Source organism: Loxodonta africana, chromosome 3 (assembly GCF_030014295.1).
Source record: "Loxodonta africana isolate mLoxAfr1 chromosome 3, mLoxAfr1.hap2, whole genome shotgun sequence".
Classification (NCBI taxonomy): domain Eukaryota; kingdom Metazoa; phylum Chordata; class Mammalia; order Proboscidea; family Elephantidae; genus Loxodonta; species Loxodonta africana.
Window position 1 is genome coordinate 52,072,561 of NC_087344.1, and position 13,727 is coordinate 52,086,287.

Genomic DNA, 13,727 nt, shown 5'->3' on the forward strand with positions numbered 1-13,727 from the left:
TTGGGTTGTTGTGACGATTAAATGAGTTAATGCCCATGAAGTGCTGGAAGAGCCCACAGGGAGCCCTTAGAGGGTGTTATCTGCTGCAGGTGCCCAGCCCTGTGCCATGTGCTGTATGTCTACTCCCTCCAGTCCCCATGGCCATCCTGACAAGGACTGTCAGAGTCCCTGTTTTATAGATGGGGAGCCCATTTGCTTGGTACCACCAGCTGGTTGCCAGTGAGCTGGGTTGGAGCCCAGGTGGGTGGCATCTGAAGCCTTCTTCTTTACAACCTCATTCCACCCTCCTCTGCTCAGGGAGTGTCTTGTTTCTGGGGTGTCGGCTTCCGGGCATGAGTGGGACTTCTAGGTCCAGCCCTTGCTCATTGAAGGAGCTGTTTGAGTTTTTGTTGTCCTGGGCCTGGGCTCTTTTGACTCCAGCTGCCATCAGTGCCCACTGGAGTTGCCATGGAAATGTCTGAACAGGGGTCTGATTGTCCCCTTCCCCCGCCTGTGAGCAAGGAGAGGAGCAGCAGCCCAGCTGAGCACCCTCAACTGGATGTGGCCACCAAGGAGCAAGACAGGATGAGAGCAGGGACCTGAGGGTGCCCAGGAGGTCAGGTTCAGGGAGGCCTCCGGCCCCTGGATGTCTGGATCTGTGTTCCCAGCCAGCAGATGTGGGACCCAAGACTGCAGAGGCCTCTAGCGTGGCAGCTTGGCTTCTGGGTAGAGTTCAAGCAGCAGTAGAAAGAGCACGGGGATTCAGAGTCAAAACCCTGACTTCTAGCCCTGACTCTGCCACTGACTTGCTGTGTGACCTTGAGCCATTCACACTCCCTCTCTGAGCTTTAAGTTTGTCAATTTCTAAATGAGGGGGATAGATGAGGTGACCTCTTTGGCCCCCTCCCCTGTGGACATTAGAAATTTTGTTAGAATATTCCATTGGGCTAGGGCCCACGTGGCCTGGCCTTCAGTACCATTGGAGAGCAGCATCTGCCTGGCAGAGAGTCCCACCTCATCTGTGTTTCTCCCATGGGGCACCCTCGAGCTGTCCCCATTCTGCCTCCTTCCGTTTTGGTCTGACCAGGGCTTCCAGCAAGTCCCAGGAAAGGGCCACGCCATCTCATTGCATTGCTGTCCTGGCCAGAGACAGACTGGCCAGGTCTAGCTCAGGAAACAGGCTTCAGGGAGGCAACCCAGCCTGGTGCTAGGGCAGCAGAGGCAGGGGGAGTGCAGGTAGCCAGTGGCTCTCAGTGACAGGGGGACTGCATCTTCAACTGACCAGTTACAGACAGAGTCCCCTGGCCTTGATGGGTAGCCCACACAAGTCACCCACCCCTCTGGTCTTGACAGGCTCATCTGCAGAGAACTTCTGTGGTTGAGGTTGGGGAATTGAGACCTTTAGCATTCCTGTCCCTCCTCCTCTCTGCCCATTTGGGGGAATGCAGGAAGGCAAAGGTGGGGGTGCTGGGCTCCAGGCCGCTGCCACTCATCGTCCCTGTGGCCTAGGGCGCCACGTGTCCCTGTTGGCCTCATCATCCCCATCTGTAAAGCTGGGAGGCATTGGTGGTGTTTAGCACCTCTTATCTGGAAGTTGCCCAGGTGAAAAACCCTGGACTGGTGCAGAGAACCATTCAGGCCCCTTCTAGCCAGAAGTTTCTAGGAGAGCAACAGTCAAATGTGAGTGTGTAGGAACAGCCTGGAGACCTGGTGAAACACGTCGATTTCCCAGCCTCCCCCCTCCCCCGTAGATTCTCATCGGGACCCTGAATGAGGTCCAGGAATCTACAGGTTTAACAGCCCCACAGGTCGTTGGGCTACAGGTGGATGGGAACCTGTGCTAGGATGTCAGACAAAGGTTGGCATCTTGGGCACTTCAGCATTTAACCTCAAGTGTACTGTCTCTGTCTCTGCAGCTGGGGGCCCTGGTCCATAGTCCTGTCAACTCTCCCCTGCTGGGCTTCTCAGCGGTCAGCACCTCCCTTCCACAGGGCTACCTCTGGGTGAGTAACCTCTGTGCCCAGCCAGGAATTCTGGCCCTGAGGGCAGGAGCAGGGAGGGTGGCATCCAGGAGGGAAGCTGGGGAAGGCCACCTGCCTGCTGACCCCACCTCCACCCTGCTCCCATCATGCACCTTCATCCACCTGGGACCTCGGGTGCCGGGCACTGTGCTCAGAGTTGGGAGATTCAACCTCACTGTCAGGTGAGGAGGGAGGAACAAATAGCAACCAGGGAACAAATAAGTGACCTCAGTGCCATGAAGGACATGACTGGGAGCTGTGGAGACTGCCTGGGTAGCAGGGTCTTCACCCCAGGGGCAAGGAAGCAGGGCTTGTTATCGCTGATCTCTTGTAGAGATTCTAGTCCACCTTTCTGTTCCTTGGGTTCCTGGCAAAGCCTCTCTTAATTCAGATAGGTGCCCCTGCCATGCCCACCTTGATGCAGATTGTATCCTTCAGATATTGACTCCCAGAGGTTCCAGCCTCACCACCCCTCTGGCCATCCTTCAACTCCCCCTGCTAATTTCTGTCTCCAGGCACTTGGACAGCAGAACTTCAGTGTTCAGCCCAAATGTCCCTTTTGATGGTGATTTGTTTCTCACTGTTTCCCCAATATCTCGCATCAACCAACCAGCCAACCATTCATCCACCCATCCATTTACTCATCTATCCATCCACTCATCCATCTATCATCTGTCTTTCTCTCATTTTTTGCTTTTCCGGTCTTCCTTCCTTTCTACCTCCTTCCCTCCCTTCCTCCTCCCTCCCTCCCTTTCTCCCTCCCTTCCTTCCTTCCTTCTTTCCTATCATCCACTCATCATCCATTCACATATCCTTTCATCCTTCATCCACCCATCCACCCTTCCTTTCCTTTTTCTTCCTTCCTTCCTTCTGTCCAGCCATCTTTCTGTCCATCCATTCATCCAGCTATTCAACAAATATATGTTGAGTGACTACTGTGTGCTAGACACACGGGTAAGACGGTGATCAAGACAGGACACTTTTTTTTTTTAATAATTTTTATTGTGCTTTAAGTGAAAGTTTACAAACCCAGTCAGTGTCTCACATATAAACTTACAAACACCTTACTACATACTCCCATTTATCTCCCCCTATTTTTTTTAATGAGTCAGCCCACTCCCTCCTTCCAGTCTCTCCTTTTGTGACCATTTTGCCAGTTTCTAACCCCCCTACCCTCCCATCTCTCCTCCAGACAAGAGATGCCAACATAGTCTCAAGTGTCCACGTGGTGCAAGTAGCTCACTCCTCATCAGCATCCCTCTCCAACCCATTGTCCAGTCCAGTCTAATCCATGTCTGACAAGTTGGCTTCAGGAATGTTTCCTGTCCTGGGCCAACAGAAGGTCTGGGGACCCTGACCACTGTGGTCCTTCTAGTCTCAGTCAGATCATTAAGTCTAGTATTTTTATGAGAATTTGGGGTCTGCATCCCACTGTTCTCCTGCTCCTTCAGGGGTTCTCTGTTGTACTCCCTGTCAGGGCAGTCATCGGTTGTGGCCGGGCACCATCTAGTTCTTCTGGTCTCAGGATGATGTAGTCTCTGGTTTATGTGGCCCTTTCTGTCTCTTGGGCTCATAATTACCTTGTGTCCTTGGCGTTCTTCATTCTCCTTTGATCCAGGTGGGTTGAGACTCATTGATGCATCTTAGATGGCCACTTGCTAGCATTTAAGACCCCAGATGCCACACTTCAAAGTGGGATGCAGAATGTTTTGTTAATAGATTTTATTTTGCCAATTGACTTAGATGTCCCCTGAAGCCATAGTCCCCAAACCCCTGCCCCTGCTTTGCTGACCTTTGAAGCATTCAGTTTATTCAGGAAACTTCTTTGCTTTTGGTTTATAGACCAGGATACTTTTAAGGGGCAGAGTAGATGTTCACTATTTATTGGTTGAATTATACCCTGAAGACAAGGAAATAGAAAGCTGACTGGGTATCTGGTCCACCTTAGCTCCCTACCTGATTTTCTGTGGGTCCTGAGCTAATGTGTTGCCATGGTAGCTGGAGACGAGTGGCCTTCAGTGACGGCAGCATTTGTGTGGGAAGGAGAAGGGCCATACCCTCATATCTAACCCTAGTGGCAGGTAGAAGTTTGGGGTGGGGTCACTGGGAAGGCAGGGGTGAGCCCCACCTTCACTCCCCTGTGTTCCTGTCTGACAGCCTCTCTGGGCCTCTGCTCCCAGGTTGGCGGCGGGCAGGAGGGCGCAGGGGGCCAGGTGGACATCTTCTCCCTGAACCGGCCCTCACCCCGCACCGTCAAGTCCTTCCCCCTGGCGGCCCCTGTGCTCTGCATGGAGTACATTCCGGAGCCAGAGGAGGAGGGTGAGAGCAGAGATGAGAGCCGGACAGCTGCTGACCCCTCGGCCGCAGTGCACCCAACCATCTGCCTTGGACTCCAGGATGGCAGGTGAGGGGTGTGGAGGAGGGGATGTGGATGGCTATGTCCAGGACAGGGCTAGGTGGGGTGGGAGTGTCCCTCTAGCTTCCCCATCTGCTTGTCTCCCACCAACATTCTCTGCCTCTGGTTGGTGTCACAGAAGGTGGGGCCTGGAGGTACCCAGAGTGAGACCCATAGTGTCAGGAACTGCTTCTGGTTTAGCCGAGACCCTCAAGGGGCTGCTTTGAGCAGACTGTGGCTCCCTCCCTAGCTGCATATACAGAGGGGAGGTGCTGGCCTCGGTGTCAGCTGGACTTGGGTTTGAATCTCATCTCTGCCCTTCCTTGCTCAGGTGCTCGGACACATATTTAATCCCTGGAGCCTGAGTTTCTCATCTGTGATAGCCCACTGAACTTGGTGCTGCAAAACAGTTCATGCAGCCGTCATTGGCAGCGTTCCCCCTTTGAGGCCTCAGTTCCTCTTTCTGGGTGGGGGAGGGGCCCGGGGCATCCCCACGAGGTGAAATCACTGCTGGCAGATGGGAGGGCCTTCCCCCTATAAAACAAGCCTGGAGCTGGTGAGTCAGCAGTGAGGAGGCCCCTGACCCGGGCTGGAGCCTGCCCGGGATCAATAGCCGTCCACTAGTGTAAGTGGAACATGGCTATTCATCCCAGCTAATTGGGACGGTGAAGACCATGATAAATGAAGACCTTGGAGTGGGACATTCTCTGCAGATGTGTGGCTCTCCTAGCTGCGTCTCCATGCTTTTCACAGCTGTCCTAGAAAGGGGAGAAAAGGGGTGGGGGACGTGTTTCCTGAGCACCCCCATGCTGCTCGCTGCTCCGGGGCTGTGAGCCTTGAAGTGGGCCCACAGAGAAGTGACAGGTTTCCCCCATTTTCCACACAACTGAAGTCAGAGCAGAAAGCTAATGGTTTAGAACCAACTTGCAGCCGCCAAAGCTCTATGAAGCCCGGGCTGGATCTGCAGCTGACCGGCAAGGCCTCTACTCGGGAGGGGCCCAGCAAACACTTCCTTTTTTTTTTAATTGAGATAAAATTTCTAGTAAAACTTACCATCCTAGCCATTTTAACACGTGCAATTCAGTGGTTTCCAATGCATTCACAGTGTTGTGTAACCAGCTCCACCATCTAAGTCCAGAACATTTCCGTCACCCTGATGAGAAAGCCTGTGCCCGTTAGCAGTCACTCCCCCGCCCCTGCCCTGGCCCCTGGAAACCACTCATCTACCTTTCTGTCTCCATACATTTGTCTCTTTCAGACATTTCATGTAAATGAAATCCTATGATATGTGTCTGGCTTCCGTCACTCAGCAGAATGTTTTCAGAGTTCACCCACGTTGTAGCACGTGTCAGGACTTCATTCCTTTTTATAGCAAATGATATTCCACGTTTTGTTTATCCGTTCCTCTGTTGATGGGCACTTGGGCTGTTGCCACCTCGTGGCTGCTGTGAATGGTGCTGCCATGGACATCCGTGTCCAAGTCTTCGTTTCCAGTGAGTGCTTTTGCTGGGACACTGGGCCCTATGCCACGTGCCATCATGAGTGTCTCATTTTATTTGCACAACACCCCTGTGAGGTGGGCACTGCTGCCCCACTTTACAGACGGGACTGTGGCTCAGCAGTCGGAGGTCAGTCAGCTGGAAGGTGGTGCGTCTGGATCTGAACTCGGGTCTTTGTGACTCTGAAAGCAGTTCTCTCACATACCATACTGTACTGACTCTGGAGCCCCACACGTTCTTCCTACCTCCTGCAGAGGCCACCACAGAGAACCCTGAGCTCCTGACAGGTGGAGTGATGGCTAGTCATACAGCAAGGAGGCCTGGCTGAGCTGGGGGAGCCCTCGGAGCCCCCTCTTTCTAGGAGGGCTTGTGGGCAGTGAGCACGGGGCCCTCAGTGAGTTGCAGTCATCCTCTGGCCTCTCCCCGCAGTGTCCTGGTGTACGGCAGTGTGGACACGGGGACCCAGTGCCTGGCGACCTGCAGGAGCCCAGGCCTGCAGCCTGTGCTCTGTCTGCGGCACAGCCCCTTCCATCTGTTTGCGGGCCTGCAGGATGGGACCCTCGCCGCCTACCCTCGGACCAGCGGTGAGGACGGGGCTGGGTGTGGACAGGGGGGCAGTGCTGGACACTGGTGGTGTGCCGGATTGTGCACTGAGAGTGGTTGTGGGAGGTGGCTCAGAAACTGATTGGAGAATCTTGGGGCTGGGGGGATTTGGAGGTCACCGAGCTCCCCTCGGGTCCCGTGCATGCAAATTCCTACAGGAACAGGGTGCTTACTACCACTCAGGCAGCTCAGCTCATTGGCAGGAGACTCCAGTGGGTAAGAGCAGGGACTCCAGGGTCAGAGAGGCCTGGCTTCAAGTTCAGGCTTTGCCACTGATAACAGCTGTGTCCATTGGTGTGTGGCTTCTCCTCTGTGTGCCTCAATCTCCTCATCTGTAAAATGGGAATAATGGTGGTACCCACCACACATGGTGAAAGCCAAGCACAGGGCCTGGGATGCAGTGAGTCTCAGTGCCGGTGGCATTTCAATCTCTCCTGTTTTATTGAGCTATTGATGACGAACTATGACATCTAGAGGGCCAGTCTCGCTCTGTCTCAGCTGCGATGCTCCTTGAACAGGGTAAAGTGCTTAATGTGTGTGCATTATCTTTTGAATTCTCGCCATAGCCCTTGGGAGCTGCCTCCACTTCTCAGGCGATGAGGTGGGACTGAGGGAGGTAACATGGCTTATCCACAGCCACACGGCGTGCCGTGCCTCCTGTCCCCTTGAGGAGTGGCTTCTGTGCCTCCCAGTCCAGTGATGAGGGCTGAGCCGGGAAGGTGGCAGCCCCCAGTCTGCCTGGGCAGGGTGCTGCGTCAGAGGCCTGTGGCCAGCGGTTGTGGGTTTTTCCTTCCCTTGCCCCTCTGACGTGGCTTTAATTGCCGTGTCATCACAGCCTGTTGCAGGGTTATAAACAGATATTTGTACTGAGCTATTTTTTTTGCCACTTGGCACTGTGTTGGTATTTTTAATTAGCTTTTGATAAGGCATTTATAGTTTTTAATTAAAGGGGGAAGAGGGAGGGGGAAAAAGCCCTCTCACCATCAGACTGAGTATGAGTGTGAAAGTAAACATAGGCTTAGTGGAAATGGAGACAGTGGCCTGCAGGGACCACCCACCCTCTCCTCCCGCTGAGTCCTGTGAGTCCTCTCTTGCCCCCCAGGCCCTCCTGGCCCCCAGTTTGGATCGCCCTTGGCCTCTTCCCTCTTGGTTCCTAACTCATCAGTTTGGGCCCCTGGAGTTAGAAGGAGACGAGGGGTTTGGGTTTAACTGTTGCCTTTCAGCCCGGGGTTGGACCCAGTAGTTCATTAAAACCACAAGAGCCACCAGCGAACACTGGGACCCACATCCCCATTTTCCGGATGGGGTGGCTGCTCAAAGTCCCATGGGTGAACCGAGACCTGCACCCAAGTGTCCCACCTCTGGGGCTAGGGCCCTCTGCAGACGTGAGGGAGCTTTGGCTTCTCCAAGCAGAGTTGGGGGCCACGTGGCCTGGAGGAAAGGCTGAGACGCTCCCCCAGTTTTCCTGCCTTGCAAATATTTGTCCACCAAATATTACTGAGCACCTACTATGCAATATAGACTAATATCATTAATATCAAACACAAGCGAAATTTTGCTGAAGATCATTAAAAAATGGCTGCAGCAGTATATCAACAGGGAACTGCCAGAAATTCAGGCCAGTTTCAGAAGAGGACGTGGAACCAGGGATATCATTGCTGATGTCAGATGGATCCTGGCTGAAAGCAGAGAATAGCAGAAGGATGTTTACCTGTGTTTTATTGACTATGCAAAGGCATTCGACTGTGTGGATCATAACAAATTTTGGATAATATTGCGAAGAATGGGAATCCCAGAACACTTAATTGTGCTCATGAGGAACCTTTACATAGATCAAGAGGCAGTTGTTCGGACAGAACAAGGGGATACTGATTGGTTTAAAGTCAGGAAAGGTGTGCGTCAGGGTTGTATTTTTTCACCATACCTATTCAATCTGTATGCTGAGCAAATAATATGAGAAGCTGGACTATACGAAGAAGAACGGGGCATCAGGACTGGAGGAAGACTCATTAACAACCTGCGTTATGCAGATGACACAACCTTGCTTGCTGAAAGTGAAGAGGACTTGAAGCACTTACTGATGAAGATCAAAGACCACAGCCTTCAGTATGGATTGCACCTCAACATAAAGAAAACAAAAATCCTCACAGCTGGACCGATGAGCAACATCATGATAAACAGAGAAAAGATTGAAGTTGTCAAGGATTTCCTTTTACTTGGATCCACAATCAACAGCCATGGAAGCATCAGTCAAGAAATCAAAAGACGCGTTGCATTGGGCAAATCTGCTGCAAAGGACCTCTTTAAAGTGTTGAAGAGCTAAGATGTCACCTTGAAGACTAAGGTGCGCCTGACCCAAGCCGTGGTATTTTCAATTGCATCATATGCACGTGAAAGCTGGACAATGAATAAGGAAGACCGAAGAAGGACTGACGCCTTTGCATTGTGGTGTTGGCGAAGAATACTGAATGTACCATGGACTGCCAAAAGAACGAACAAATCTGTCTTAGAAGAAGTACAGCCAGAATGCTCCTTAGAAGCAAGGATGGCGAGACTGAGTCTTACATACTTTGGACATGTTGTCAGGAGGGATCAGTCCCTGGAGAAGGACATCATGCTTGGCAGAGTACAGGGTCAGCGGAAAAGAGGAAGACCCTCAACAAGGTGGATTGACACAGTGGCTGCAACAATGAGCTCAAGCATAACAACGATTGTAAGGATGGCGCAGGACCAGGCAGTGTTTCATTCTGTTGTGCATAGGGTCGCTATGAGTCAGAACCAACTCGACGGCACCTAACAACAACAACTATGCACCTTGGAGACAGTGGTGAGCAAAATGGACAGGCCCCTTCACTCAAGGATTTCACATTCTATAGGGGATGACAGAATTCATCACATAAACAAGCAAGAAGGCATGAAATGACACACCGTGCTCAGTGTGCCCCAGGGAAGGAGCAGGGTGTCACAGGAGAGCCCCGCCTGCCTGGGCCTGGGGTCCAGTGTCCGGCAAAGGCCTCTCCAACGAGTGGGGTCTTTAAGCTGAGACCTGGAGAAGTGGCCAGGCAAGTGAAGAGTTAGGGGAATGGTGTTCTCAGCACAGGGAACAGAGTGCGCGGTGGCCTGGAGGCAGGAGAGTGGGGGAGCCAAGAGGAGGCTGCTGTGCTGGACAGTAGCTGCAGAGAGCAAGGTGGGAGCAGACGGCTGGACTGTGGGGCCTTGGATTTGTCCAAGTGCACTGGGACGCATAGTTGTCTGCAAGTGGCTGAGTCCTGGCAGACAGGGTAGAGGTGGCGAGCCTGGCTGGGAGGGGCTGTGCAAGTGAGCCTGGTGGTCGTACTCTCCTCGTCCAGCTCACCCTCTGGGCCCCTGGGTAGCCTTGCCTCACCTGGCACCCTGTCTTCCAGAGGCAGCTGGATAGGAAGGGGGGCTCTCAGGACGTGGTGCACAGTGTGGGGTGTGTGGGATTCCTCCCATCCGCCTTTACGGGGACTGGGTGTGGCTTGGGGCTGGGATCAGTAACCTGGCCCAGGACCCAGCTGGAGGGCTGGCTTTAGCCTTGTCTTCGTCCAGACTCACCAAGGCCTCACATATCCCTCAGACACCCCCAACCCCATCCCCGCAAACTGAGGCTAGCTCAGAGCAACTGGGGGGGAGGGGGGCGTGAAACTGCCTGGCACAGAGCCAATCACGACTCATCTCTGATGCCCTCTAGTGGTGGGAGAGTTGTTGAATAATCTAGAATGCCTTGGCGAGGGTGTTGGTGGTGGCAGTGTCAGCTGGTGTTGAATGGATTCTGACTCATGGTGACCCCGTATATGCAGGGTAGAACTGCTCCATAGGGTTTTCAAAGCTGTGGCCTTTTGGAAGCAGATCACCAGGCCTGTCTTCTGAGGCGCCTCTGGGTGGGTTCAGACTGCCAGCCTTTTGGATAGTCGTTAAGTGCTTAACTGTTTGTGCCACCCAGGGACTCCTTGGAGAGGGTATTCAATGAGGTCTTTGTAAATGTTTATATTGACAGGTTTACCGTCCTGTCTGGGTTTGGCTGAGGCCAAGACCTGGCTAAATTGGCATTCTTGGTCTACTCATTGCAAAAGGGGAGGACCAGAAATATTAAGCAAAACAGGCAGAAGTCAGCCTGGGGACTTACCTTTGTCCTGGAGGACCTGTGGAACCGCAGCTGAAAGCTGACCTGTGAAGTCAAAGTTCACCAGGCCCCATGGCCTCACGGACTCTCAGAGCTAGAGGGGCCTTGTAGTCCACCTTCCAGCTGACAGATGGGGAAACAGGCCAAGAGCAGTGTGGGCATGGCAATCAGTCTGCTGCTCCCAGGGGCCTCTGCTCACCTGCATTCATTCATTTCACCAATATGTACTGAGTGCCCATGAAGTGCCAGGCACTGAGCCAGGTGCTGGGGACCCAGACAGGGGCGAGGCGGTCACAGTCCCAGCCCCAGTGGGCGGTCGAGTCCCAAGTTTGAACAGAGCTACCTGGGGTCTCCTCTTCTAGCTCCCCTGTCCTCGAGCAGCCCAGGAACATCACCAGGCCTTGGGTGGGATGTGGGGATGTCTCTGGTTGGACACTGGAGGTGTGGGCCGGGGTCACCCCTTCCAGGAGGCAGATGATGGAGTGGTTGAAGGGATGGGCTACAGTGTCAGGCTTCCTGGGACTAAGTCCCAGCTGTGAGAGCTTGGGGCCTGTTGCTTCACCTCTCTGAGCCTCAGTGTCCTCACCTGCAAAATGGGAATGAGTGGTTGTGGAAGATAGATGTAGTAATTCACACAGGTGCTTAGAACAGAGCTTATACTTGGTACCTTGATCATTGTCATCATTGTTACTCTTACTGTTATTGTCGTTACTTACCAGGCAGGGGCTGTCCTCTGGACCCTCTCGGGCTTGATGACTTTCACTCTCTGCCCTGCCTCTGGCTCTCCTGGATCTGGCCCCTGAGAAGGACCAGCTGGGGCTCTCCCCTGGGGGCTGGGGGAGGAGGGGCTTGAGCTTCTGAAGGTGCCTTTGTGGAGACAGGGCCTTCATCTCCCTTCGTCTGGCTGAGAGCTGGTGCTGGGTGGGATGAATGGGCTGTCACGCAGGGGACAGGTGCTTGCGTGACAGTGCGTGTGCATGTTCTGGAACATGTGGTTGCTTCCCAGAGCCACTGGGCAAGAAGAGGGGTAGAAGGATGGTGCCCCCAGTAGGTGGGGGAGGCTTTAGCCTCTCCCTGAGCCCACAGTGATTACATTTAAAATCTTAGAGTCATGGCATGTGAGGGCTGGGAAGAACTTAGGGGACAAAGTTGTGTCTCCTCATGGTGAGATGGGGAAACTGAGTTTCAGCCAGGGCAAGCCTGTGGTTGAGGTCCCTCCACAGGCACAATGGACCCTCTAATCAGGACCCCTGACTCCTGTCTGGTGTCCTGTTTGATAGAATGGTGTTGGTATCCATAAGTTTTATCACAGTCCATCATTCCGTCCTGGAGTCAGGACTTTTTAGAGGATTTTGTGAGGCTCCCAGCAAACAGAGGAGGAGCGGTCAATGTCCATGTGATCCTCAGGGCATCCTAGGTCCTGCCTGGGCAGCCACAACTGTATTCTGTTCTGGAAAGGGGCAGGCTAGATAGAGGGTGCCAGGACTCTGGCAGCCGTCACTGCTGAGCTCATGGGGCAACACCCTCATTTCCTAGTTTTTGGGGCATGGCCCCAGCACCTCTAACTGCTTCTTCCCTGGAAGAGTAACAGCCCCCACCTTAGCCATAAGGGCAGGAGCGCCACCTTCTGGCCACAAAGCACTACTCACTTCTGGCCACTGGGGGGTGCTCAAAGCCTTGATTTTTCTTGGCTCTGGCGTCCTGGTGGGGGTCAGCATCCTTCACAGAGGCCTGGCCGCCTCCTGATGACACCCTTCTCGACCCCCCAGTCCCGACTCCAGAACCCTTTGGAGACTCTTGGAAGTTGAGAGGGTAGCTGGGGTTGGTGAAGGAGGCTTGTCAGGCAGAGCTGAGTTTGAGTCCCTGCCTGGCCTGTCTGCACAAGTTTTCCGCTCCCTGGGTCTGTTGTCACATTAGTCAAGTGGAGTTAACACCTGCTTCCACAGCCTGTTGTGGTAAACGATATCAAATAATAAGAGCTAATGAGCACCGAGTACTTTGTAGCTGTGTGATTTGGGCTCGCTGTTTAAACTCTCTGTGTCTCAGTTTTCTCAGTTGTAAAACAGGGGTGATAATAGTGTCAACCGCATGGGCTTGTGGGGAGTTAGGCGCCCATGAGAAGAGGGCCTGCTGTGCAGATGTATAACCTTATGTAGCAATAGCTGTCACCTCCCATCCCTCTGTGCCAGCACTATGCCAAATGTTCTATGTATATTTCATTTTTCTCTGCAACATCTGGTGAGGTGTAGGCACGGTTATCAAGCCCATTTTACAGTTGAGAAGACTGAGACTCAGAGAGGTGAACTCATGTGCCCAAGTTCACACAGAAGTTGAGAAGCCACAGTTAGGATTCTGGCCCACCCTGCTTTTTACCTGCTCATGCTCATGGGCTGGAACAAGCCGGCAATTTTTTTTTTTTTTTGGTGTCCCTATTCCTCAACTCTGAGCTGAGCTGGGAGTCTGCCAACTTTAAGGGGTAGAAGTGTGGGAGGGGAAGCTGTTTCACAGGTGGGGGAGGGTAGGGAGAGAGGCAGACCTGGTACCAGGCCTGGGGTGGGGGTGGGGGTGGGAATCTGGTCTATCCTCTGTGGGCTCTCCCCACACCCAGACAGCAGCTTCCATGATATTCCATGGTGGCTCCTCCAGCCCCAGGACAGCTGTGCCCCACCGTGCTGCCCCAGACACCCAGCCCCAGCAGCTAGCTCGGGGAGGAGGGTCTGTGATAGGGCTTCTTTCCTCTCCTTTCAGAGACCCATGGGGGAGCACGGGTACCATAGGGGTGACGGGCACTGAGAAGCCAGTGGCTGGCTCTGTCCTCCCAAGCCCCAGCCACTGCTGCTACCTCTCCACGGAGTGCCACAACCCAGGCTGCTCCAGTCCCAGCCCTAGCTTCCTCCTCAATCCCCCTTTCCCACCTGGCACCCTGGAACAGCAGGATGGGATCCTGGATGTGAGTTCTGAGAAAAATCCATTTCAGTAAACACTGCTCAGTGGCAGGGAAATGGCACATAGGCGAGCCGAGCCCCCTGTGGTGGGGAGGGGCAGGCCATCTTCAGGATGGTGGCCTCTCCAAGCTTCCTCCTTCT

At 53.5% G+C, this 13,727-nt stretch overlaps 1 protein-coding gene across 9 annotated transcripts in view; it reads left to right on the forward strand.

Annotated features, from left to right (window-relative positions):
- Positions 1–13,727, forward strand: part of ARHGEF10L (Rho guanine nucleotide exchange factor 10 like) — a 158,774-nt gene that overhangs the window by 83,420 nt on the left and 61,627 nt on the right. For all 9 annotated transcript variants that reach the window (XR_010321309.1, XM_064281365.1, XM_023552016.2 and 6 more), the window contains 3 exons: positions 1,896–1,982; positions 4,181–4,404; positions 6,324–6,478. Coding sequence is in view for 8 of the 9 variants with exons in the window: in XM_064281365.1 (XP_064137435.1) it covers positions 1,896–1,982; positions 4,181–4,404; positions 6,324–6,478 (466 nt within the window). In the remaining variant the exon portion in view is untranslated. The remainder of the gene's footprint in view (positions 1–1,895; positions 1,983–4,180; positions 4,405–6,323; positions 6,479–13,727) is intronic.